A 25,412-nucleotide genomic window follows, 5' to 3' on the forward strand; every position below is an offset into this window, starting at 1 on the left:
ATTTTCCTCGGTTCACTGTAATAAAAAAATAATTATTGATTTTTGCGTTTTATAATAAATAAATACTACGGATTTTAGATGACTTTTAAGATTATGGCACTTTCATATTGGTGCTAAAAAATTTACAACTACGTAAAGTAAATGTACTTTCTGTTGCTCTGCTCACAATGCTCAATAGAACGAAGTCTAAAAAACACTACAAAAAATTGTCAATTCGGACATTATAAATTAGTTTTTTTTTATTTTGTAATAGTCGCAATTAGTCGTCCATTATGTTCCATCAAAACAAAATTTTAAAAAGCCCATATAACCTTTTTAGACTATCTTCTGGTCGCAATTTTACATCCAGAGACTCGCCTACAGCACCGTCGTCTTCCGCTTCAGTTTTCTTTGGTTTCGCAAGTACACTACCGAGCGCTCTGTGCACTTTGCTATCGTAATATTTGTCTTCATTTGAATCTATTACTGGTCGCGGCACCGGGTCAAACATTCTCATTATGATCTCTGAAGTGCCACTTTGCCATATTTTCGTGGAAAACGTTGGATACGTCATAAACAGCTGCTGAGTTGGATGTAAACGATGTACACTTGGATAACTTGGTACAACGTAGTGTGGTTCCTATGAAAAAAACTGGATGAATGATAGTTTGAAAACTTCGGTTTTATATGACAACTTTATTATATTAATTTGGAAACGGACAGACTTTATTTGAAATTTAATTTATAGGTTAACTATCAAACTTTGCGAGTGAAACACTGGAGATTGTACTTATGTTTGCGTATCTTTTTGGAGAATTACCGCCATAGGCCAGATTGATAACGAGAACATAATTATGTTTTGTAGTATAGATATGTGGACGTCCAAATAGGCCAGCCATCTGGTAGTCACAATTGGCTACTGATTCCTTACATCGTCAATGCGCCATAAGTTTTGGGCACTAGGTTGTTATGTCCCTTATACCTGTAAGTCCTGGCTACTTTAATATTGGCTCATTCACCCTTCAAACCGAAACCAAAAATGATTAGTATTACTGTTCGGCGGTAGAACATGTGATGATGGGTTGGTACCTGCCCTAACTGGGGTGCATAAAGCATTACAACCATGCAAAACCGTAATGTATTAGTTACTTTCTAAGCTATTGGGATATCAGTGAGATATGTGCTAATACTGAACGATTGGTCGTTTCATCTTATGGCCATTCAACTACATTATATTGGAGCTTACCTTGGTCCTTCTAGCTGATTCTTGGTTCTCTTCGCTAAGTGTTCTAGGGCGCTCTATGTACTTTGTTAGTTTTTCAGCATACTTCTTTGTATCTTGGTCTTGCATCCACTTATCGGACAGTACTACTTCATCGTTTGATTGTACCTCTTGTTTATAGTCGTCAGTCAGGTTAAATGGAAATACTGTAATGTTGTTACATAATATTTACGATAAAGTATTACTGATACATATCTTTTGAAGATTTGCTACTAATAGTACAAAAGTAAATAAACAATTTTAAACCTCTGTAATTATAATTAATAAGTTTTATATAAATGTGGAGGTTTACATTGACGGTAAAATATTAAGCAATTTTTTGTACACGATATCACCACAGCAATGGATTTTGAATGGTAAGATTAGTTTCATCGATCTCCTGATATTATAAAAAAAAAGTACAATATATCTGACTATGAATTGAATTGGAAGAAAATACCTACATAATATTTGTCATTATTTTCAATGCCGTTCATGTTTAAAATGTTTATTTAAATTACGAACTTACTCGAGATACCAGAAATCACAAAATACTTATGTCGTTGCAACTTTTATGTAAAATATAATGAAATTGATTGGCTATTAAGTAATAATAGTATTACCATCTTCTTCATCACCCATTCTTCTTTTGGAGGGTGATAAATCTGGTTTGTCATGAAACTGCCCTCTTCGCATATAAACTTTTACATCGCCCTCTAAAAAAGGTCAGACCTGAGTTATATTTATAAATAAGTTTGAATACGTGAGTAAAATCAAATTAAGGCATAATAATCATAAATAAAAAGTTCGAAGATGGAAAATCTTTTGATTAAATACTCATATTTGCTAACAGAACAATGATAAGGTAGATTTAGGCATATAATTTGAATTAAGTCTGCAATAAACAAGCTAATTAAATACCGAAACAAATTCTTGGAATGATCTGAGACCTCTTGGCAAAAATAAAAGCCATATAAAAAAAATCTTGGAGAATGTAGGTGTTAAGTTACTAAGGATTTTTGTTTTATAGTATTAATCACAAAATTTTAATCCTGTGGTTTGTTTTGCACTTTGAATATAATCTGATGGGTAAACACGAATATTTATCATTCCAATTGACGAATTTGATAAAATGACGTAACTACAGAATAGGGAACTAAATATGAAAGTTTCGGAGTACTGTAGAGTAATACAGTGTTGAGGAGAGGAGTTTGATCGTAATAACTTGATAAAATCGTGGAATAGATTAAAAAAAATGTTATTTTTTTTATTTTGTCGATGTTCTAACAAAGATTTGTGAATAAAAAACGTCGAAATATAAACTTAATGTGGAATGGAATCCACAGTGGCTTCACAAACTCATTCAAAGTTCTCACTCCTCGCAGTTTGTTTAAATGAATGATGGATGAATAACTAAACAATATAATTGGCATTAGGTTTCATGTGGCGAAGCAGCTCAACGTAAGAATAAATTTCAAAATCAAATTGATGTAGGAATCACATTATTTATTATAAAATCACATTTTTTTTGTAACAGCCTGTACATTTCCCACTGCTGAGATAAGGCCTCCTCTTCTATTAAGGAGAGGGTTTGGAACATATTCCACCACGCTGTTCCAACGCGGGTTGGTGGAATGCACATGTGGCAGAATTTTGATGAAATTAGACACATGCAGGTTTCCTCACGATGTTTTCCTTCACCGCCGAACAAGAGATGAATTATAAACACAAATTAAGCACACATATACATATATATATACATATATACATACATATATACATATATATATATATATATATATATATATATATATATATATATATATATATATATATATATATATATATATATATAATATATATATATATATATATATATATATATATATATATATATATATATATTTATCCCGCAAACAATTGGCCGTCCACTGAAGGCGAAAATGCATTTAAACTGGCGTCCACCTGCTTTTGGCGTCCGTATACCGGACGCCACTTTTTTAGCCGGTGGCATTGAGGTCCTATTCATCCTAGCTAGCCGTAGTACAAAAATCGACGGAAGCTAAAAATCACTCTAAATAGTTGCAATAAAATATTGAAAAGTTCCCGAAGAAATCACCGCGCAGGTGAGGCGCTGCCGCAGCGCGTATATCGCACACTGTATATCGAGGGGAATTCCTGACTACGGATTCGCGTATTTGGCGTCCAAAATTGCGACGTTGCCATCTCGCTCATTACTTACGCGTTACATAATACCTATTCGGTGCTTGATTATTGTTTGTTTTACACCAGTCATTTAATGTTTATAAAATATATTAATAATGAATATATGAATCCCCGAGGACTTCGTGGAAGTTTTTTTTAAATATATTACAATAATTAATATTTATATTAATTATTCATAATAATAATATAAAGTATGTCTGTCTGTCTGTTATCTTTCTTTATACGCTTAAGCTGCTGAACCGTTTTAGATGAAATTTAGTATGGGGACTTTGTAGAAAAGAACATAGGATAATTTTGTCTCCAAAATTATACCCTAACGAGATAAAAAAGGAAAGTAGAAGTTTGTACAGGGAGTCTATATCCGATAAACTGATTTAAATTAAATTTAGTATGAAGATAGGATAGTTTCCATCCACGAAATCATCCTCTAAGGGTATAAAAGGGGGTGAAAGTTTGTACAACATCTATATCAATCCTGATTGGTATTTGTACTGTTAAATCTTCTGTTATCTGTGATTGGTAGTTTTTATTATTCGGTGTAAACAAACCGGCGTAAAGCTTAGTAACTTGGTACAGAGGCCAAATAGCCATATACGGACGCCCAATAGCTGTATACGGACGCCCAATAGCTGTATACGGACGCCCAATAGCTGTATACGGACGCCCAATAGCTGTATACGGACGCCCAATAGCTGTATACGGACGCCCAATAGCTGTATACGGACGCCCAATAGCTGTATACGGACGCCCAATAGCTGTATACGGACGCCTAATAGCTGTATACGGACGCCCAATAGCTTTATACGGACGCCTAATAGCTGCATACGGACGCTCAATCAAAAAAAAAAAAACAGAAATCAAAATAAAATTTATTCAAATAGGCTTTAACAAGCACTTTTGAATCGTCATTTTACAATTAAGTGAAACTACCACCGGTTCGGAAAGTAGATTCTACGGAGAAGAACCGGAAAAAAACTCAGTAGTTACTCTTTTTCAACACTTAAAAAATACAAAGTCATGTTAATTAAATACAATTATTTAAATGAATATATTCAGCTTGGAAGTCAACAGATACCTCCACGCTTTTTTATCATCTATTCAATCTTGTTTCGAATAATATGCCTTTTTTACCAAAATACGAAATGGCAAAGTTAAAAATTTCTGCCGAATTTTATTATAGAATCGGATACCTTGCCCCAAGAAGGATTTATTGACTTTGCGGAGTAGGAAACTTGGTGTTATAAGCTTATCCTTACTTTTAGTGCACAAACAATGATGATCACTGATTTTATCAAAGTGATCAATGTTACTGTGAATATACATAATATCGTTGTAAATATACTGAGACGCAACAGTGAGTATTCCTACTTTTTTAAAAACATCCCGAAGAGAGTATCTAGGTCCAAGATTATAAATAAACCGGATTGCTCTCTTTTGTAAAATAAAGACAGATTAAATACCTACAGCGTTACCTCAAAGTAATATGCCATATGACAAATACTGTGAAAAAAACCAAAATACACTAGACGAGCGGTATCAACCTCAGTTAGTTGTCTAACTTTTCTAAACGCGTATGTTGCAGAGCTGAGTCTTCCTGTTAGGGATGATAAATGAGGACTCCACTAAAGTTTGGAATCCAATTCTATTCCTGAGAACACCGTAGTATCGGCTACATCAAGACGGTCACCGTTTATAGATATCTTATAATTATGCTTTCTAACATTGGGTAGGATAAAAGCTAAACATTTTGTTTTTTGAGCAATCAAAACTAAATTATTTACTGTAAACCAATTGTGTATCTGTGATAATGCACCGTTCACATCGTCATAGTCAGTTTTTTTTGTCAACCCTAAAAATCAGTGAAGTATCGTCAGCAAACAACACTATATCACAAATACCTTTAACATAATAGGTTGGGGAAAAAGTTTCTTCGTATTTTATATGAAAATTCAAAAAGTTTTTTTTTTATAGTTTATTTACATTTGACTAAAGTATGTAGGTGCCATTTTGTTCCATAACTTTTTGCCATCTTGTGAGTAGTGACATGATCCCATTGCTGTAAAAATTTTGGGGCTTCTGATCGAAAAACTGCGACAAGTGGTTTTGGCAGTCCTCTCGTGATGTTAACCTGACACTGCCTAAGGAATTCTGCAGAGACCGAAACAGATGAAAATCTGAAGGTGCAAGGTCAGGACTATACGGCGGATGCATTAATACCTCCCAGCCAAACTCTCGTAATTTTTGTTGAGTGGCTAAAGATGTGTGAGGTCTAGCGTTGTCATGGTGAAAAACCACACCCCTTCTGTTGATCAATTCTGGCCGCTTTCTCTCAATTTCTTGCTTCAATCTCATCAATTTTTCGCAATACAGTTCTGAATCGATGGTCCTGCCGGGCGGTAACAGCTCATAATGAATGATGCCCTTCCAATCCCACCATACACACAACATTACCTTGTTGCGAGTTAATTCGGGTTTTGCCAGAGTCTGTTAAGCTTGACCGGCCTTTGACCACGATCTTTTTCGCACGTTCTTGTCGTATGTGATCCACTTTTCATCACCAGTTATCAGCTTCTTCAAAAATGGTTCGGTTTCATTACGTCGTAATAAAGAATCACAAATGAGTACACGGTTCATTAGGTTTCTTTCAGTGAGTTCATGAGGTACCCATATATCGAGCTTTTTTGTGTACCCAGCTTTATTCAAATGAGTCAAAACCGTTTTGTGGTCAATGGCCAGTTCTTCAGCTACATCGTAACTACTAATTTGCCGATCTTGCTCCACTTTTTCAAAAATGGCATCAATTTTGTCCGTAACAGGGCGACCAGAGCGAGATGCATCTTTGATATCAAAATTTCCGGCTTGAAAATGCTTAAATCAAACTTGCGCTACTCTCACAGATACTGCATTAGGTCCATAAACATCACAATTTTTTTTCGCGGCTTGAGTTGCATTTTTACCTTTTTTATAGTAAAATTTTAAAATGTATCGAATTTCTTCTTTAGATTCACTCATTTTAACAACAACAAAACAAATGAAAATCACACAAATTCCTAATTTGAATTTGGAAGTGCCTTCTTTAAAATTAAAACTTTTTAATGATACCAAAACCAGCCAGATACAAATGGTATAGCCAAAGAGATTTTATTACAAGTTCATACATACTATATGCGAAAAGACTTTTTCCCCAACCTAATAAAAAGGATCATTTATATATACCAGAAATAGAAAGGGACCCAAAATTGAACCTTGTACAATAGCCGATAGATCGTGATCTTGAAGCATACAGTACTATTTTAGGTGGTACTATGTGGCTGTATGCTACCAACTTTAAAATGAAAGCACTGTTCCCAGTAATTTCATTTTATTATAAATACTATCATTTTATTACCGTAAATATAAAATTTGGTAGGTAGATTTTTATGACATACAGGAAAAATAAAATACAGGCTATAACAAATGCAACAACAAAGTAATATGATAGAGAAGTCATAATTATTCCGATGAAGTTTTATGGGCAGAGCCACTTGTGCTAAGAGTGAAAATGAGAGACATCGAGATCATATTAGCGCAAACCAAATATGAATCTAATATAAAAAATTTGAAATCGCTCAAGTTTTTCGCTGATTCTCCGTGAGATCTGGATAACAGTCGTCGGCGTAAGCATGGGTTAAGTTAAAGTAAAAGATTCGTATTTACACATTATAACATATCGGACATCCGTATATGTATAAGCCTTACGAATATTGGAACAAAATAAACGTTGAACTGTTTGAACAGAACAGCGATAGGAAAAGAAAGAGACAACAAACCTAAAGCTGGCAACGTCGCACTTCCAAATACAGTCCATCCTGTGAGGACGCTAAATAATCGATGCCATAGGTAAATTATGATCAATATATCTAGGATACCTTAAATGTATCATCATGGTTAGGGGTTCAAAAGTGTTTGGGCCTGACTGAAAGACGAATATCGTGGAATTTTTTTATATCGGAAAACAACGTATCCCAAGGACCTGGAAATCAAAAAATTAAGCAGTATTCATTGAGACATGTTAAGTAAATTAAGGGGAACTTGGGGACGTGGTAATGATGCACCACGTGCATGACGCCAAAAAGGTTGTAGGATGTATATATATATATATATATATATATATATATATATATATATATATATATATATATATAGTGGTGCTTGCCTGAGTTTGAACCCGCAATCATCCGTTAAGATGCACGCGTTCTAACCACTGGTATTAACTGATGAAGCGCTGGCAATATTAGTAATATTCTTGCTGTATGTAAAATGTCGTATTTTAAAAGAACAGTTGATATTTTTGTAATGAGAGGGTCTACGAATGAATTCTTGAATGAAATCGTTCTCGTCAGTCATTATAAATAAAATAATTACTTTTAAGTGTAACGAACTCCGCCACGCAATAGTTGTAGCCGTAAGCGAGACCAGCAACGCTTGCAATAAGCAGTCCGCAGCACACAGTGAATGCCAGCCAACACGAGAGGCAGAATGTCAGCAACCTGATTTATACAATACATAACAATAAAGCGATAATCACTTTCTCAATATCTTCTACTGTTATAGTAATTTGTAAACTATTTACATTTTTATTACAATAAATAAAATCAGATGCTAAAATTAACCAATTTCAAATATAATTATAGAATTTATGCTTGCTGCTGAGTGCATCTAAACATATAATAAAATTGGAGTGTCTGTTTGTAATATTAAAAAAGCCCTTTTTTACTTAATGCATATGTATTTTTTATACACGGTACATATACCAAAATAACATTATTTACATTTTTTGTCGGTCTGTCTGTCTGTTTGTTCTAATCTCTAATCTCTGGAATGGCTAAGCCGATTTTGACGGGACTTTCACTGGCAGATAACTGATATAATAGGGAGTAACTAAAGGCTACAATAATATATATATTTTGTTAAATTCATACGTGTCCAAGGTCGCGGGCACAGATGTCTTCATTCACGAAGTCTAAGTATCTTTATTTATCTATTCTTATCTTTACAACTGCGATGGATGCCTCTTTTGAATATCTAAATGCAACAGCATGTTACCTTTGAAACAAATCCAAAGTCCAAGCAAAACAGTTACACACGTAGCACATAACCCAATCTTCATAAACAAATCTACAGGCGATAAGACGTCATAATATGATACACAATCACGACATCTGCATGATCACGATTATCTGAAATTATAAATAATGTACAATTACTGAGGAGGGCTTTGTGCTGGTTTCTCTGGAAAGGTATATAGTACGACATAACTTAGATGTAGCATCGGCAAAATTCATAAAAACCGATCACATCCAAATTAAGTACGCTATCGCAAATTATCAATATTTATTTCTTATGTGAATATGATCTTTACACAAACAATAATTTGTAATATAACATGATCTTATATATATTCGTCAATTTCACACGTCGATTTACATGCACTTGCTTTCTTCGAGATTCTATATCGACGAATAGCGTCGAATGGCGCGATAGGGAGCTATTTCTATTGGTTGTATAAATCGACAGTAATCGGTTTTATTGAATTGGCCGATGTCACATCTAAGTTGTGACGTACTACAATATTCTTTCATCAAACTTTTTGACACCAATAGCGGTATTTCAGGCTAGAATTATTGTGTTTAGGTTTGAAGGGTGCACTGCTCTATGTTATTAATGTATGATTAATATTTCTTACAGCGCTAATATGTATGAGCAATAGCACCTTACCACCTATATAGCCAATATCAGCTTACCTACGGGTTTATACCTTTAACAAAAAATAAAATTCATCTGAATCCTGTAATGTTTTAGACTATAGCACAGCTCCACTTGACCAATTTGAGTCACGACAGAAATTCACAAGTGAAAGATAGTATGGTAATATCACCCTAAGTAGGACTTAAATCAAAATAACTCCCAGAAAAATTCAATAAAAGACTTTTTTTTGTTTTTATATTTTTGAGATATGTATATTAGTATTGTGTTTATTTACTCTATTTTTTTATGGAATAGCTTGGCAGATGAGCATATGGGCCACCTGATGGTAAGTGGTCGCCATCACCCATAGACAATGACGCTGTAAGAAATATTAACTATTCCTTATATCGTCTCTGCGCCATCAAAATTGGGAACTAAGATGCTATGTCGCTTGTGCCTGTAGTTACACTGGCTCCCTCACCCTTCAAGCCGCAACACAACAATACTGCGTACTGTTGTTTAGCGGTAGAATATCTGATAAGTGGGTGGTATCTAACCAGGCGGGCTTGCACAAAGCGCTACCACAAAGTAACTATTGTTTTTGTTTCTATGTTCTTGTACATTTATCTACTAACAAGATTAAAAATAGTTTATTCACATTATTATAAGCGGTTTTACCATTAAAAAAAAAGAACAAAAAATAAGCTTGCTAACAATCTTACTTAGACGAAGAAGATAATTAAAACGATATAACAAACACTCTAATTACAGAACTTTTTTATAGCCTTATGAATTTATTCTGATATTATTAGGGCGGAACAATATTATGTAACTTGTCTTTCATATACATAACAAGTACTCCTGACGTCACACGTGAGTATTCATACGATAACTGTATCGATGGGCGCTGAGACTGTATACCGTATTATCGAGACGAGCAAAGCTTTGTACTAAGGCGTAATGTAATCCATATGGAAATTTTAACAGGCACTATATGTGTAAAACCAGTCGAGCGACACGTGAGATTGTCGAATCAATAAAACCCAAGAGTGGATAGCACGTGCTATCCATATATGGATTTGAATTTTTATAAAACAAAGGGATTTCAACATTCATGAACTTCATAACACCAAATGCTTGCTGTTTCAATGATTACATTTGTTGTAGCTTTTGAGAAGAAAACTTATTACGTCAAAAGGTCATCGATCTTTTGGATGAACAATTTCTTAGCCAATGACCAATGTCGTTTCTTCAAATGTAATTAATTAAATGATTTACAGACAGAGTTAAATTAATTGTCTTAAAAAAAAAAACAAATAAAAGTTATCTTACTCTTTTGTACTTTATCGTATTGCCAATAAATTGATTATATGCATCACCTTTTCAGGGAATTGATTTGAGTAAAAAATATAGTTCTCAGGAAAAATGAAAACCCTATAAAATTACATAAAAGTGTAGAAAGTTTTCTTCGTTAGATCCCATACAAATAATTTGAATAAATAATCTTTGGAGACCCACGTTCTCTAGCCGCCCTTCACGAGTGTTGCCATAACTTTATTAATAAATTGTGACTTTTGCAAAGAATTCATTATTAGTGCTTATTTTAATTCTAAAAAAACCGTTTGTTGTACATTTTAAACACAATAGTTTTTTTTTTAAGTTCTATTTTGTAATTCACTATATATATTTAAACTAATTTTGTAGTTGCGTTTTGGTTTTGCTTACGAGTTGTATTTAATATAACATGTTATTTATATAAGCTGTTTGATTACCAAATAAATAAATATTTGCACACAATTATAGTAAGGGCCAGGGCACATCTGAGGAACAAACGCAAAATTTTTCCTGAATTTCAGTTATTAAAAATATTGCATTTTTTAATAATCACTACATAGTATAAAACAAAGTCGCTTTCTCTGTCCCTATGTCCCTATGTATGCTTAAATCACTTTCAAAGTTTTTGTATGTAATACATGGACAATATAGTAAAGAAACACTGATAATTTTAGAAGTTTGTAATGTGATGTCGTAAATAAACAAATTCTGTAGTATATTAAGTATCAGTTTTGGACTCGTGCGAAGCCGGAGCGGGTCGCTAGTAAAATAATAAAAATAAATAAATATGTGTTAAAGCTGCGTAAAAATGCTCGGTGCTTTATTATGTATGTCAGCTCTATTAGAAGAACAGATTAGAAATAGGGAATTACTAATTGAACAAAAAAAAGCAACAAATAAAATCATTTAAATTTTGAATTATTTAATTTTTTATTTGTTACAATGGTTACCCGTCGTTATATTTTCAAATAATTCATTCTGTATGCAGCGGCACGTTGAACGAAATTGTTATACATATTTAAGCAGGTATACATACATAGCTTTATGTTTTTAGAGTACACATTGGCGACAAACTAAATTCAAATGATTAGAATTCACGTTTCTGTATGTAGATAAATAATTTACATTTGTTTTGTGGTAGTGATAGCATTGGCCGACTAAATTCTATTTCAATGGAAAATATTAGGAAAACAGTATATACAACATGAACAGTATTCAAAACACCTAACCTGGTTTGGTTGGTTACTTGGAGCAGCGTGGTGGAATAAGATCCGATTAGTCCTCAAAAATGTAGCAGGTTGAATTAATGAATGATTTATTATGTACCTTTTTTAAGATATAGGTTATGGACGAGCCAATAAGCTGACGATAAGTGGTCACCATCGCCCATAGACATTGGCGCTTTAAGCAATATTAATCATTGCTTACATCTGTAATGCGCCACCAATATTGGGAACTAAGATATGTTCTTTGTGCCTGTAGTTACACTTACTCACTCTCGTTTTAAACCAGAACATTGAAATACTGAGTATTATTGGTGGTATACTATCTAATGAGTGTGTGGTACCTACTGAGACGTATTTACATAAAGCGCCACCACCAAGTATTACTGTTGAAAAAACCGACACTGAAAAAGCAAATAAATCTAATAATATTTTCGATAAAGAAATCAAAGTAATAAAAATCTATACAGCTAGAATATAAAACGAACTTATTTCATTCTAATTATCGTTTATAAAGCGTTATTAATTGTGGTTTTATTGCGGTGGAAAATATAACTAAACTGAAATATTATGACGTAAGAAAATATGTTCAAATTATAAATTAATTCTGAATACACTACATAAATTTATGTTAGACTGTTTTATTAAAATAAAGAAAACATTAAATTAATTCTCTCTCGTAGAGGTGTAGCGGCTCGTAGCGTTGCAAATTAAAACTAGTTTGGAGACCGCTAACCATCAAAATTAAAATTAAAACTTAATCAAGTATTTTCATACAAGCGCTTTTAAATTATAACTATGAAAAGTAGTGTTTCTCTGATTGACAATATTCAATCACGATCATGGTTGAAAATTTCAGGAACTTACATGAATTTTCATCTTTCGATTTTTTTTTAAATTGATATCACATAAAGATCGCTACAAAATAAGTTAGTAGATAGAGGAGAATAAGGAACTAAAACTTTGTTGTTTTTTTTTCTATATAAATGTAATATTTATGTAAATGTATGTTTTTATTCTAGTTATTCGATTGTGGAAGTAGGATTGGATAGGTCATATTCTACCGCCAAATTGAACTACAATTTCACTCACTTTCTCAGTATTGTTGTGTTCCGGCTTGAAGGATGAGTGAGCCAATATAACTACAGGTACAAGGGGATATCTTGGTTCCCAAAGCTGATGGTACATTGGCGATGTAGTGTATGGTTAATATTTCTTACCATGCCATTATCTATGGGCGGTGGTGATCACTTACCATGACGTGGCCCATTTGCTCGTCCGACAACTATATCAAAAATTAAATATATTATATTTTAAGTAAATAAGAATGATACATTTAATAATAATATTCGAAATTTTAAATATATTCAAATAAAGGTAAGAAATATAGTGAATTAAAAAAATGAATAAACAACATATATGTATGAAACATAAATACTCGGATTTTATATTGCTATAAAAATTTGCATGAGAGTTAAAACATCTGGTATATTTTAATTCTTTTTGAGACTAACATAAAATAAACCCGTTTTGAAAACGTCAAATAAATATTTGTGGTCGCCACACACGTTGGACGGTTTATTTTGTTCTAAAAAATATAATAAAAGCCTTTGTCTCTTTATTTTAAACTAAACAAGTGACTGTTTATTTAAAAGCAGCTGGTCTTATTTTAATTTTTCACGCGCTATCAAAAGGGCTTATAATTGTCATGCCTTTGATGGCTCCAGTTTTTAGTTATCGTGAGAATTTATTCTATCACATGATATAACTATCACAATCTGAAAATATATGCTTCGATGGTCTAGACCAGCTTTTAAAGGCTACAGAACCCGAGGTCTTGAATTCACAATCTGATCCGAGCTCAATAAGAGTTCGTTTGTTAGAGGCTGACGGAATGTAATTCTACACTTTCCGTTCGTTTCAGATTAGTATCGCTTCGGATTTAGAGAATTATGGAAAAGAAAATGAACCTGTGCTTGAGTATTTGTGCAATATATCCTACACATTTCGTTACTCCTTGGTTAGTAAAGAGAAAGACTAGAGGATTGTCTTCCCGTAACTTAATGTTTAGTTCAAGAGAACATTTTTCTATCGTCTTTTAAAAGAAAACTTCTTATCAACTTTATTTAAAAGACCCAATAGATTATATAAGAGGGTTACCTTTATGTGTTTAACAATTGGGTTTGAAAATTCTGAGAGGAAGTTCGTGTTTCTTTATCACCGATGCAAAACCGTTCGCAATAGCATAGACTGTCTGGGCACGAATCAGAAGTAAAGCTTCGGGAATTGGAAACAATATACCTACCTCATGCTCACAATAATATTTATTTCGATGCTTAAGAATCAACGGCTTATTTTTATATATCCCATAATTAGAGTATATAGCAATTCGATTAAACAAATTTAAAACTCTGACCTACATAAATTAGCTCACCTTATTTTTGTAGAATTTCTGAAATGTATATAAAATGAATGGTGGAATAATAAAATGCAAGCACTTATCCAAAAATGTAGATATAAAATAAAATAATTTGACTTCACTGATTTGACGTGGCATTTTTTTTTCATTCACATAATATTTATTTTCCGGAAAAGGTATTCCACTATACAGCCTTGAAATATGCTAACCTTTTTAATATAGCATGGTAACGGTGAGATTAGATTAATCCTATTTTACGCATGTTGTATTTCGAAACAAATTAAAATTGGGACTATAACATACCATATAAACAATAGATCTATTTAATTGAAAATTTAAATCTTATATTGCTTTTCTTTCTACGTACTTACACAAACATTATTAAATAAAAATACTAAGATTTTTTAAATCTTTGATTTTCTGTTCGTGACTCTATGTAACAATAAAAAAAATAACTTCAATATTAATAGTAATTCTATAATGATTATAATAATATCATTCTTTGCAAATAGTAATTATGTATAAAAATAATAATAATAAGTGATTAATCAAGTGAATCATCCGTCTAATTATTTGTAGAAGAATAATAGATCAATATATTTATAATTATTGTTGCCAACATAGTCGATTAGACTTAAATGTTCATTTTATTCGTTTTATCATCCAGAAATTTCTATTTCTAAACCAAGCTGTATGCACATTATTAAATATTAAACTGCGAATTAAAACAAACGCAGCAAATAATGAAATAGTATTGCCAAATAGAACTAGATTTATTTTCTTGGCTTGAATGCTGAGTGAGTCAGTTAGTCATTGGTGAGATGATAACAACTTTACGAAGTAAACTACTTTATCTTCATAGACGTAAATAAAGCTATACTTTTTGTAAAACAAATTTCTTGTCAAGGTTACCTTGTAAACTCTTTATTCATAATAACAACTACTTTATTTATCGTTTTATTACAATAAACACAACAGCAGCCTGTAAATTCCCACTGCTGGGCTAAAGGCCTCCTCTCCCTTTAAGGAGAAGGTTTGGAACATATTCCACCACGCTGTTCCAATGCGGGTTGGTGGAATGCACATGTGGCAGAATTTCTATTAAATTTGTCACATGCAGGTTTCCTCACGATGTTTTCCTTCACCGCTGAGCACGAGATGAATTATAAAGACAAATTAAGCACATAAATCAGCGGTGCTTGCTTGGGTTTGAACCCGCAGTCATCGGTTACGATGCACGCGCTCTAACCACTGGGCCATCTCGACTATAATAAACAAAGTTAGTATTAAATAAATTATTGTTGTTAGATTTGTTTTAAAACAACACAATATCTGGTTTTGTTACAAAACAAAAAGTACATAATCATTATACGTCATAAAGCAGAAGCGGTCTCCGATACAATAACGCTAGAAACTACTAAACTAGATTTATCCGGTTCATCTGGTGGATTGATTGACTCTCGGAAAGGTTTTAGTGTGTAAGATGCTGATGTATGTATGCGGGAAAGTGATTACGTTAAGCACTACACGATCACTAGAATACAAAACATCTATTCTACGCTTAATCCACTCACATGCTCAGATATTTTACATATTATTTTGTTTATAGAAGTGATTCTATGTTTGTTTTAGTGAGATGATTTATGAAGAGATGGTAAGAGCCGAAATGGCCCAGTGGTTAGAACGCGTGCATCTTAATCAGGTGCATTTGGGTTCAAACCCAGGCATGCACCGCTATATACATATATGTGCTTGTGTTTTATAATTCATCTCGTGCTCTGCGGTGAAGGAAAACATCGTGAATCTCTGCCACATGTGAATTCCACCAAACCGCATTGGAACAGCGTGGTGCAATATGTTCCAAACCCTCTCCATAGTGGGAGAGGAGGTCCAGCAGTGGGAAATTTACAGGCTGTTGTTGTTGTTGTTGTTCAGAGAAAGGTTAGTAAACCGATATTCTGGAATGAGTAAATACAATTTGCGTTTAGTATTTATTACATTAAAAACTTGTTAAGGTGAAAACAAGTCACACTTGATCGACACTCCGTTTGTTTAACGAATGAATAATTATATACGAATAGCGTATTCGTGCTGTTTAATTTATTAACTCTTTTCAACAACAATTCAATACAAACACAATGATAACCATGAAAATATATGGAAATAGGCGTGACGTAACGAAATTTGAGCCGAGAAGGCAAAGTGGTTAGAACATTATATCCGATGATAACAGGTTCAAACTCAGGCAGGTGACACTGAATTTTCATGTGCTTAAAATTTGGTTATAATTCATCTCGTATTCGAAGTTAAAGAAAAATAGTAACAATGCTATTATTTTATAAGTAATATTTAGTCATAATTATTTCACAGTTCGTCACAACTTATATGATTATATATTCAATAAATTCGACAAAATACATTTTAACTTATGCACTTATATGTATATACTATAATTATTACATTGTATACATTTACAAAAAAAAAATTTAGTTTTCTGAATTTTGTCATAAAAATAAAAGTAAATTCATGATGATACATAATCGTCTACGTTATGATCATAAGTTTTATTGAATTGGATAGTGGATATTTTAAATGCGCCGGCTTTGGTAAGTAGTCCCCGCTGCCCATAGACAGACGTAAAGGAAACGCACCGTAGCCGAAAAATAAATTCTTACACCGCCAATCAACATTGGGAGCTGTGACAATATTCCCTGTACCTGTAGTAACACTCGGTCACTCACCCTTTAAACCGGAAGAACCCTTTTAACGGCGGCAGTTTATATAGATATGAGTCAAAGCCCTACCACTAACTCAACACTTACGTAAGGGCTGAAGGTATTAGGTTGGTTTTTTTATAAATAAATGAAACAACATCACATACATTACTCTAATCCCATGTAAGTAGCTGAAGCACTTGTGTTATGGAAATCAGAAGTAACGACGGTACCACAAACACATAGAAAATTACAAGAAAAAAACAAGACAACATAGAAAACTAATGGTAATCTACATCGACTCGGCCAGGAATCGAACCCGGGACCTCAGCGTGGCATACCCATTAAAACCGGTGTACACACCACTCGACCATGGAGGTCGTCAAAAGGAGGTTTTTTTGGGTTAAAAAAACCTAACCTATGCGCTATTACAGAGTATAATCTATCTCAGTCCCAAATTCCATCCGGCTCCGATTAGCTATTAAATAACAGACCATCCATCCAAACTTTTGCATTTATAATATGAATAAGAAGTCAATGTTAAAATACTCTTTCCATATTTTCCGTACATTAACAAGTGACACTTTTGTACCGTGATAAAATGATTTTAAAAATGTTACCACAGTTAACATATTTTGGACAAAATGTAATATGGAATGCCACGTTTAAAATTCTGAGCCGGCGAACGGTTCGATTTTTAAAATTGCGTTCTAAAACGGTTCCACGTAAATGAAACCAAATTTTCGAGATTCATCCATAATCCGCTTTCCGGTTTCCCTGGCAAAGGATTTGAAAATCGAACACGGAATTCTTTTAATTCTTTAAGAGTATAATAAAATACCATTGGATGTTATGCGAATTTAAAATTGTAGGTACGTATTCCGTTAAAATATGTATGGTTAAAAAACTTGTATGTAGTTTGGATTATAGTGTTTATTTCCATATATTTATAATTATATTGTTCTAATATTCCTGAAAATATATTTGACGCTACAGATTAAATAATCTTGGTGACATTATAAGATGTATTTCCTTAACTTGGCACATTAATATCTTAAAATGCATTTTAAAAATCACATCAAGACATTTGTGCCGATGCCAAGAATTTACACGTAATTGTCGCCAATTGTTTGTGTTTCGTGCTAAAAATTTACAAATCGAAACAATAGACAAACTACGAGTTGTGTACTACTAGCGTAGCAACTATTTGAGACGTTTCAGTCAGTCGCTGTGTGTCTAGGGAGGTGCACGCCCGCCCGCCCTCCAGCATACGCTCTCTCAATCGTATTTCAACTTTCATAGAACTGAAGTAACTTTGTGTATTAAGAATAAAAGTTCGTAGTGTAGTTCGTGTAATGTGCATTTAAAACAACTATTGACAAGGATTAAAAGGGTTTTTTTAAGGTAACTTTTTATATTATTAATTTTTCCTATTAACTTTTCTTCGATTTATAAACATGTGACAATATTATTAAAATGTTTTATTTAAAAAACTTCATAATGATTTTACTTTCGTTGTACCTCTAATCAGCTGCTCGTAGACACTACTGTGGTGTAAGTAATAACATTATCGTTAGTGATGTTTTTGTTTACAAAAAAATAACAGAAATAGTTTGATAATTTGAAGAAAACTTTAACGGAAACTTTATTTTTTATACAACAATTTATTTTCAAGTAAACCTATATAATCTACTTTCAAACTTGTATTAGGACTGTTATTAATGCAATTCTGCTATAAAACTACTTGAATTTTACGGAAAACATACAATAAATTAATTTCATTCATTTTGTATGAATGAAATATTATTAATGTTATATAGGTAAATATATTATATTTTTTATAATTCTTTTATTTCAAAACTAACGAGTAACGGAACTTATAAACTATTACCGTGACATACGATTTTTCAGTCGTATGTATGTATATGAATTAAAATTTTATATGCGACCTTTCTCACTAACAGAAGCAATTATATTTTATAACACATATTTTATTTTAGGCAGAGTGTGTGCTTCATTTGCAAAAAAAAAATACATAACCCTGCAAAAGATTTGTAAAGAGCATATTTCATACGTCATTTTTAACGTTAAATATGTTATTTCGTGTTGAAATTACTTTCGTGTTATGTAAAACTTCTTTTTAATTTAATACGTGCTTAGACAGACTTTATATGGAAGGTTACGGTACAAAACATTTAACATAAATACATACCGAATTGTTTAGGACCAGTTGTGGTTACCTAAAAAGGCATGCAGCTACCGAATTACATATTTTCGCGGCTGCTGATTTTTACGGTAGTTTTGTTTCAATTCACGTTATTCTAATAAACGTTTGCATAAATGTCATATTCTCTATTTATATTATTATTTAATTATATAAATAGAGTTTTCTTTGAATTATAATTGGTTAGTAAATTATAATTGGCGACTGGATTCAACCATTGGGCAGTATAATTGTGAGCATTTGCTTATAATACGTAGAAATTTTAAAAAGAAATTTAGTCAATTACTAATCATTTAGATTTGTTTTAAATGTACATGTTAAAAAGTACATTATTCATGAAGTAAAAACATATCGATTTAAATTCTAATGCTAGTTGAATTTAACATTTGGCATAGATTCAAATGTTATTTATCATATCTAAGGTCATCTTGAGAAGACAAATTATTTTCCTTTACATTAATTGTTACGTATTTTTTATTTATATCGTAATTGGTACTATCGTAGCTATCCATTTTCACTTCATAACAATGGAACAGTCGTTAACATCCTGGTCTAACGACTCCTCTGTTGGAGAAGGTGTGCGTGATATCCACCAAGATGGTTGAAAATCTGAATGGATGATGTTTGCGTGGCATTTCATCCAACAATTTATTTTTACATCCAGGATATTCTTTAGGCGTTCGAGAAAAGCGTTATTTTGTATTTACTATTGTTATTCTATGTAGACTTTTAAGTTGAGTTATCAAATTGTTAATTAAATATCTGTAACGTGTTGCTTGCGGACTTTAACCATCATATTCGGTTAAGATAATTATGTTCTAACCAATGGATCATCTCATATCATTCTGACTTCGATAGATAAATAGGGTACAATAAGGATACTTATTATCCTTATATACATTAATACCTTATAACACAATCAATATCTAGAAGAGATATCTTCGTCTCTATTGTGTTACCCGTAATATAATCTCACCTCACGCCCCACGTATTATGTAAAACAAATATATATTTAATATAATAAATGTGAAAGCAGCTGTGTCTGTCTGTTTGTCACTCTTTCACGACCAAACCGATGCACCGAATTTGATGAAGTTTCGTAAGTAACCTTTAACTTCAAGAAAGGACATTTATTAAGGTTATTTTTATGAACAGACTACATAATTGTCCAAATAATATTGGTTAGTGTGTGATGAAATTGTACAATAGAAAAGTAATGAAACTTCATCGTGAATAACAGGTGAGTATATACTTGTAATGATTTTATTTATATATTGTTTAATACGATTCGATAAATAAATTAAACGAAAGTAATAAAACAATATAAAGTTATTTTTATAGTCTGTGGTTAGTTATTTGTTCTTGTTTTTTTTAGCTGTGACATATGCTTACCGTAGCTGATTAGGCTTTTCAGAAGGCATTTAGGAATGTACAAAAACATGAAGACTTCGTTGACATAATGAGCAGGATCGGAGAAATACTTATCCCTTCTGAAATAGGCTATTTGACAATGCGAAAAATAAATTGTGAATTATTGTAATCAGTGTATATTATGAGTTTAAAAATGGTTATTTACTAACGAAAGTTAAAAATATACTTTATTTATTCAAAAATCCACAAATAAAAATGCATTTTTTCAAACGTTTGTTACGTGACACAAAACGTTCCTGATTGGCCGGACTTGTGATGAAGACACTTTCTTGTAAACTTTGCTTTTCTACTATATGTACCACAGATTAAAATACAGGAAAGTGACGCCACCGACCTCATTGCAGCGCCATATTGACCAAGTAGCGTTTTTGAGCGCTATTTAAATATGGAACTTTTAACATGATATTTTTCGGATATTTTTAATGGGTTTCTTATACTAAATAATATAAAATGGATTTTAAAAACCAGTCAAATAGCCTATTGTAAATAAACTGTAGGAAAAAGTAACATCAGTATAAGTAGAAGTTTTCATGAACAAAAAAATGGTTAACGAACGAAACATAGCAGTTTATAACATAAGTATATTGTACTACAATATTGTAATGTAACAAATATATATATTTTGAGACAAGACGATGACGGAGACGCTCTGAGATATTAATTAGAAAATAAACGCTTTAACGTTATTAAATTAGTACAACATGGCATTCCATTACGTTGCCAATATCTATTTATAATAATCGTAGTAATTCGTGTTCTATTTTTTTAATATTGCTTCCATAAAACGATCTATATACATATAATAAAATTGGAATGTCTGTTTGTAATATTAAAATAACTGCTTCTTATTAGTAAGCATAATTGTGTAATTCTACACGGTACATATACCAAAATATTTTTTCTCAATTTTTCTCGGTCTGTTTGTTTGTTCCGACTAAATGTTTGGAAATGCTGGATAGATTTTCACAGGAATTTTACTGGCAGATAGCTGATGTAATAACGAGTTAGCTAGGCTACAACAATAACTTTTTTGTCAGATACAAAAGCGCGCAAAGTTGCGATTTTTACAGCTAGTTGCACAGCTAGTTATACTAATATATTTGTATAAATACGAGTACTTGATAACTATATCCAAATGTCATAAGTAAGTCACCGATAAGTTTTTTTTATATTGCTGTAAAAATGTTATAATAATTTCTTGTGCGTTGTAATAGACATATATTTTGTGACTTTGTTTATTGTAAGCTGGCATTTTCATTTAAGATTTAGTACACCGTTGTCTCGTTCTATTTTACACGATTTGTATAGTCTTGACCTCCGATCATAATATCGTGCACATAACGCGTGCGGGAGACCGTTTGAAACGCTGTTTTTTTAGCGGTTTTGACAACCTGTCGTCAATTATAATTTGTAGTATTTATCAAACTAGACATGCATATTATTAATACTTTATTTAGATATGGTTTATTATGATCAGTAGTCGGTAAACACTTGTGGTCGTTTTGTTATTTTTCAAAATAGGATTATGTAATTAGATGATTATTTACTCGAAGAGCCTAAGACTTACCATCAGCAGCCCATGTTTGTCCACTGCTGGACATAGGCCTCTCAAAATGCATATCACCGTGGCCTTTCTTCGGCTATTCGCATCCATAGACTTATAGTTGGACGATTTAAAATTTAATCTATTGAGTTCAGTCCCATGAGGTGTACGGTAATTTCAATTCACTTGACTGATTTTTTATTTCTTTTGAAAGTAGGTGGATAGAGCCAGTTATAAACATAAAAATATAATGGTTATCTTCATAAACATTACTGCACAAATATTATTAATTTCTTCCTTTTGCCAGTATTACAGTGACTTACCCTTGAATGAAAAACGACAATATTAAATATTACTGTTTGAATATCTTGTGAGTGGGTGGTATCCCGACGGATTTGCCCAAAGCCCTACCAAGTAATTGTAAACGTATACTATATACAACAACAAAAGCCTGTAAATTACCCATTTCTGGGCTAAGGCCTACTCTCTCTTTGAGGAGAAGGTTTGGAGCATATTCCACCACGATACTCCAATGCGATTTCGCGGATTCACATGTGGTAGAATTTTGTTGATATTAGACACATGCAGCTTTCTTCATGACGTTTTCCTTCGCTGAGCTCAAGTTAAACACAAATAAACAACATAAAAATTCGTTGGTGATTGCCTGGGTTTGAACCCGCAATCGTCGGTCAAGATGCACGTGTTCTAACCAATGGGCTATCTCGACTTCTATCCTATATATTGGTAGGTTATTATTTTGTGTATTACAAGATTAGTTAGCAAACATATAAGAGGAAAACACGTACGACATACACAAAGACGCATATACAGAGAGATTGTTAATCCACTCGGTACCAAGTTAGAATTGCACTGCCGTTAAATGTTTTCACCTTACTAAGAGCGCACACTGGTTAATTACATTTGCTATAATAATGCACTTTGATTATATTACCAATAAACAGCTTTGTAAGTTCTTACGAACACTATTCTAAGCCTACATTGAAGTGGGTTTGAAAATGAAGTTAAGAAAGTACACAATTGCTTAAATAGAAAACTTATTTGGGCGTGTTGTGTTGTTAAATATCGGACATATCTTAGTAGAGTTATTTTCTTAGAACAAGTTAGAAACGTACTGATACGATCGTGAAGACTATCAGTCACTATTATTATAATATTTAAAGAATACGTACATTGAAATAGAGTATCAATATATATATATATATATATACCAGACAAGACCCAAGACAACATAGAAAACTAATGATAATAATCTACATCGACTCAGCCGGGAATCGAACCTCGGAGTGGCGTACCCATGAAAACCGGTGTACACACCACTCGACCGCGGAGGTCGAGTGATGGAGGAGATATATGTCGGGTTTCAAGAATTTAAAAGTGAGGTATTACTATATTTTCACAGTATCGCATTCAGATATTATGAATTTTTAGCCTCCCAATTCGTTTCATTATTTTTTTGAATATTTTTTTTTATTCGTGACGTATTGGTTAATAATTACATCGAGATAAAGTAATTAAAAGTATTTCGTGATAGCATTTTATTATTTATTAATTTAATGCTATGTAATATATACCTATTACCTTAGAAATTTTGGAGAAACCAAAACGCTAATAGTAATTGCGTAATCAGCAATTTAATGTTATCCTAACATAATATACATTTTATTTATTTATAGCCCTTTATTCCGAACAATTAAGTTATTTGTATGTATATAGTTGTGTTCTTGTTATAAAATGTCCCTCAGTTCGGTGTGTCTTTTGACATAGGCCTCCTCCAACTGCTTCCATTGTACTCTGTCTGTCGCTACTCTGGTCCAGTAAGGTCCCAAGGCAAAGCGAAAATCGTCTTCCCATCTTCTTGTTGGACGTCCCCGATGTCTACTTCCATCTCTTGGGTACCAGAGTGTTACCTGCTTGCTCCATTTTTCTGTCTTGCAGCGTAGCATGTGACCTGTCCAACGCCATTTCAATCGGTCCGTTCGGGTAACTATATCGGTGACTTTGGTTTTGTTCCTTACTTCTGCTGAGGTAATTCTGTCATTTAGTCTTATTTTTAACATACTTCTCTCCATTGCCCGTTGACATTTGGCTAGTTTTTCTCTGTGGTTCTGAGTGAGGGACCAGGTCTCACATCCGTATGTAATACAGGGGAGGATACAGGTATTAAAAGCTTTTCTTTTTATGGTCATACTTAGTTCTTCGCTTTTCATTATTTCCTTTAGCGACCAGTATTTTCGCCATCCACTTGCAATCCTCTTGTTTATTTCCCTTGACATTTGGTCTGTTGGAGCAATTATCTGACCCAAGTACACATACTCTTTTACATACTCAAGCTTTTTTCCGTCTAGTTCTATGTCGATCTCTGTTGAGTTGGTCATTAATTTTGTTTTAGTTTTATTAATTTGAAGCCCAACATCTTTGCTCTTTTTAGCCAGAGAATGTAGCATTGTTTGAATTCTGCTTGGGTCTTCTTCAAGCAAGATAAGATCATCTGCAAATCTCAAATGGTTAAGACGGCAGCCGTTGATGTTGAGCCCGTACTCATCCCAGTCTAGACTTCTGAAGATATTCTCCAACACTGCTGTAAACAAGTAAGGTGATAGTGGGTCTCCTTGTCTGACGCCTCTGTTTATGGGGAAAGGATCTCCAGTCGTTTCAAGTTTTATGCAGCCTTCGCTTATATTATAGATGTTTTTAATAATATGTATATAACTGCTGTGCACTCCTTGCTGTTTAAGGGTTGACCAGATGTAGTTGTGATTTAAGCTGTCAAATGCCTTAGAGTAGTCTATGAAGATCATATACACCGGCTTCTGGTATTCGTTGCTTTTTTCTAATATTTGCTTGATGGTATGAATATGGTCGATTGTACTATAATTTCTTCTAAATCCAGCCTGCTCTATAGACTGATTCTCATCTAATTGTTGAGCAATTCTTGCTAATATGACTTTTGCGAAAACTTTGTAGATGTTTGATATCAAGCTTATTGGCCTGTAATTATTAATGTCTTCCTTAGGTCCTTTCTTGTGTAGAAGAATAATGTTAGATTTACCCCACTGGTCTGGAATTGTACCTGTATTTAAAATATTATTGAAAAGACTTGTTAGTATCGGGCTCAATATTTCGACAGCGCCTCTTATAAGTTCGTTAGGTATGTTGTCAGGTCCTGGCGATTTTTCTGTCCTCTGGGAGTAAATGGCTTTCTGTATTTCTGCCTGAAGAAGGGGTGGTATGTCATTGTTTTCATTTCTTATCCCAATGTCGATTTCTGATTCTTGGTTTTTATCCATCTTCGAGTAAAGATTGCTGAAG

General features: G+C 32.9%; 2 protein-coding genes across 2 annotated transcripts in view; one reads left to right on the plus strand and one right to left on the minus strand.

The window, feature by feature from the left end:
- Positions 1-280: 280 nt before the first annotated feature.
- On the minus strand, positions 281-7,991 carry LOC124534152. Its single transcript, XM_047109848.1, has 4 exons — positions 7,871-7,991; positions 1,864-1,956; positions 1,226-1,407; positions 281-619 (listed from the first exon to the last, which is right to left on the minus strand). The coding sequence occupies exons 2-4, from the start codon at positions 1,934-1,936 to the stop codon at positions 281-283; spliced, it is 594 nt and encodes a 197-aa protein (XP_046965804.1). The 5' UTR covers positions 1,937-1,956; positions 7,871-7,991.
- Positions 7,992-18,124: 10,133 nt separating this feature from the next.
- The window catches only part of LOC124534320, a 135,113-nt gene continuing 127,825 nt past the window's right edge, over positions 18,125-25,412 (plus strand). Inside the window, exon 1 of the mRNA XM_047110091.1 lies at positions 18,125-18,288. The gene's annotated coding sequence lies outside the window, so the exon portion shown is untranslated. The remainder of the gene's footprint in view (positions 18,289-25,412) is intronic.

The sequence above is a fragment of the Vanessa cardui genome, chromosome 12, assembly GCF_905220365.1.
Source record: "Vanessa cardui chromosome 12, ilVanCard2.1, whole genome shotgun sequence".
NCBI lineage: Eukaryota > Metazoa > Arthropoda > Insecta > Lepidoptera > Nymphalidae > Vanessa > Vanessa cardui.

Bases quoted from the DNA above. Each gene is read 5' to 3' on its own strand.
- LOC124534152 (XM_047109848.1), bottom strand. From the start codon at position 1,936: ATGCGAAGAGGGCAGTTTCATGACAAACCAGATTTATCACCCTCCAAA. The intron at 1,408-1,863 runs GTAATACTATTA...ACAACATTACAG, and splicing joins AATGGGTGATGAAGAAGATG to TATTTCCATTTAACCTGACT. The intron at 620-1,225 runs GTAAGCTCCAAT...TTTTTTTCATAG, and splicing joins AATCAGCTAGAAGGACCAAG to GAACCACACTACGTTGTACC.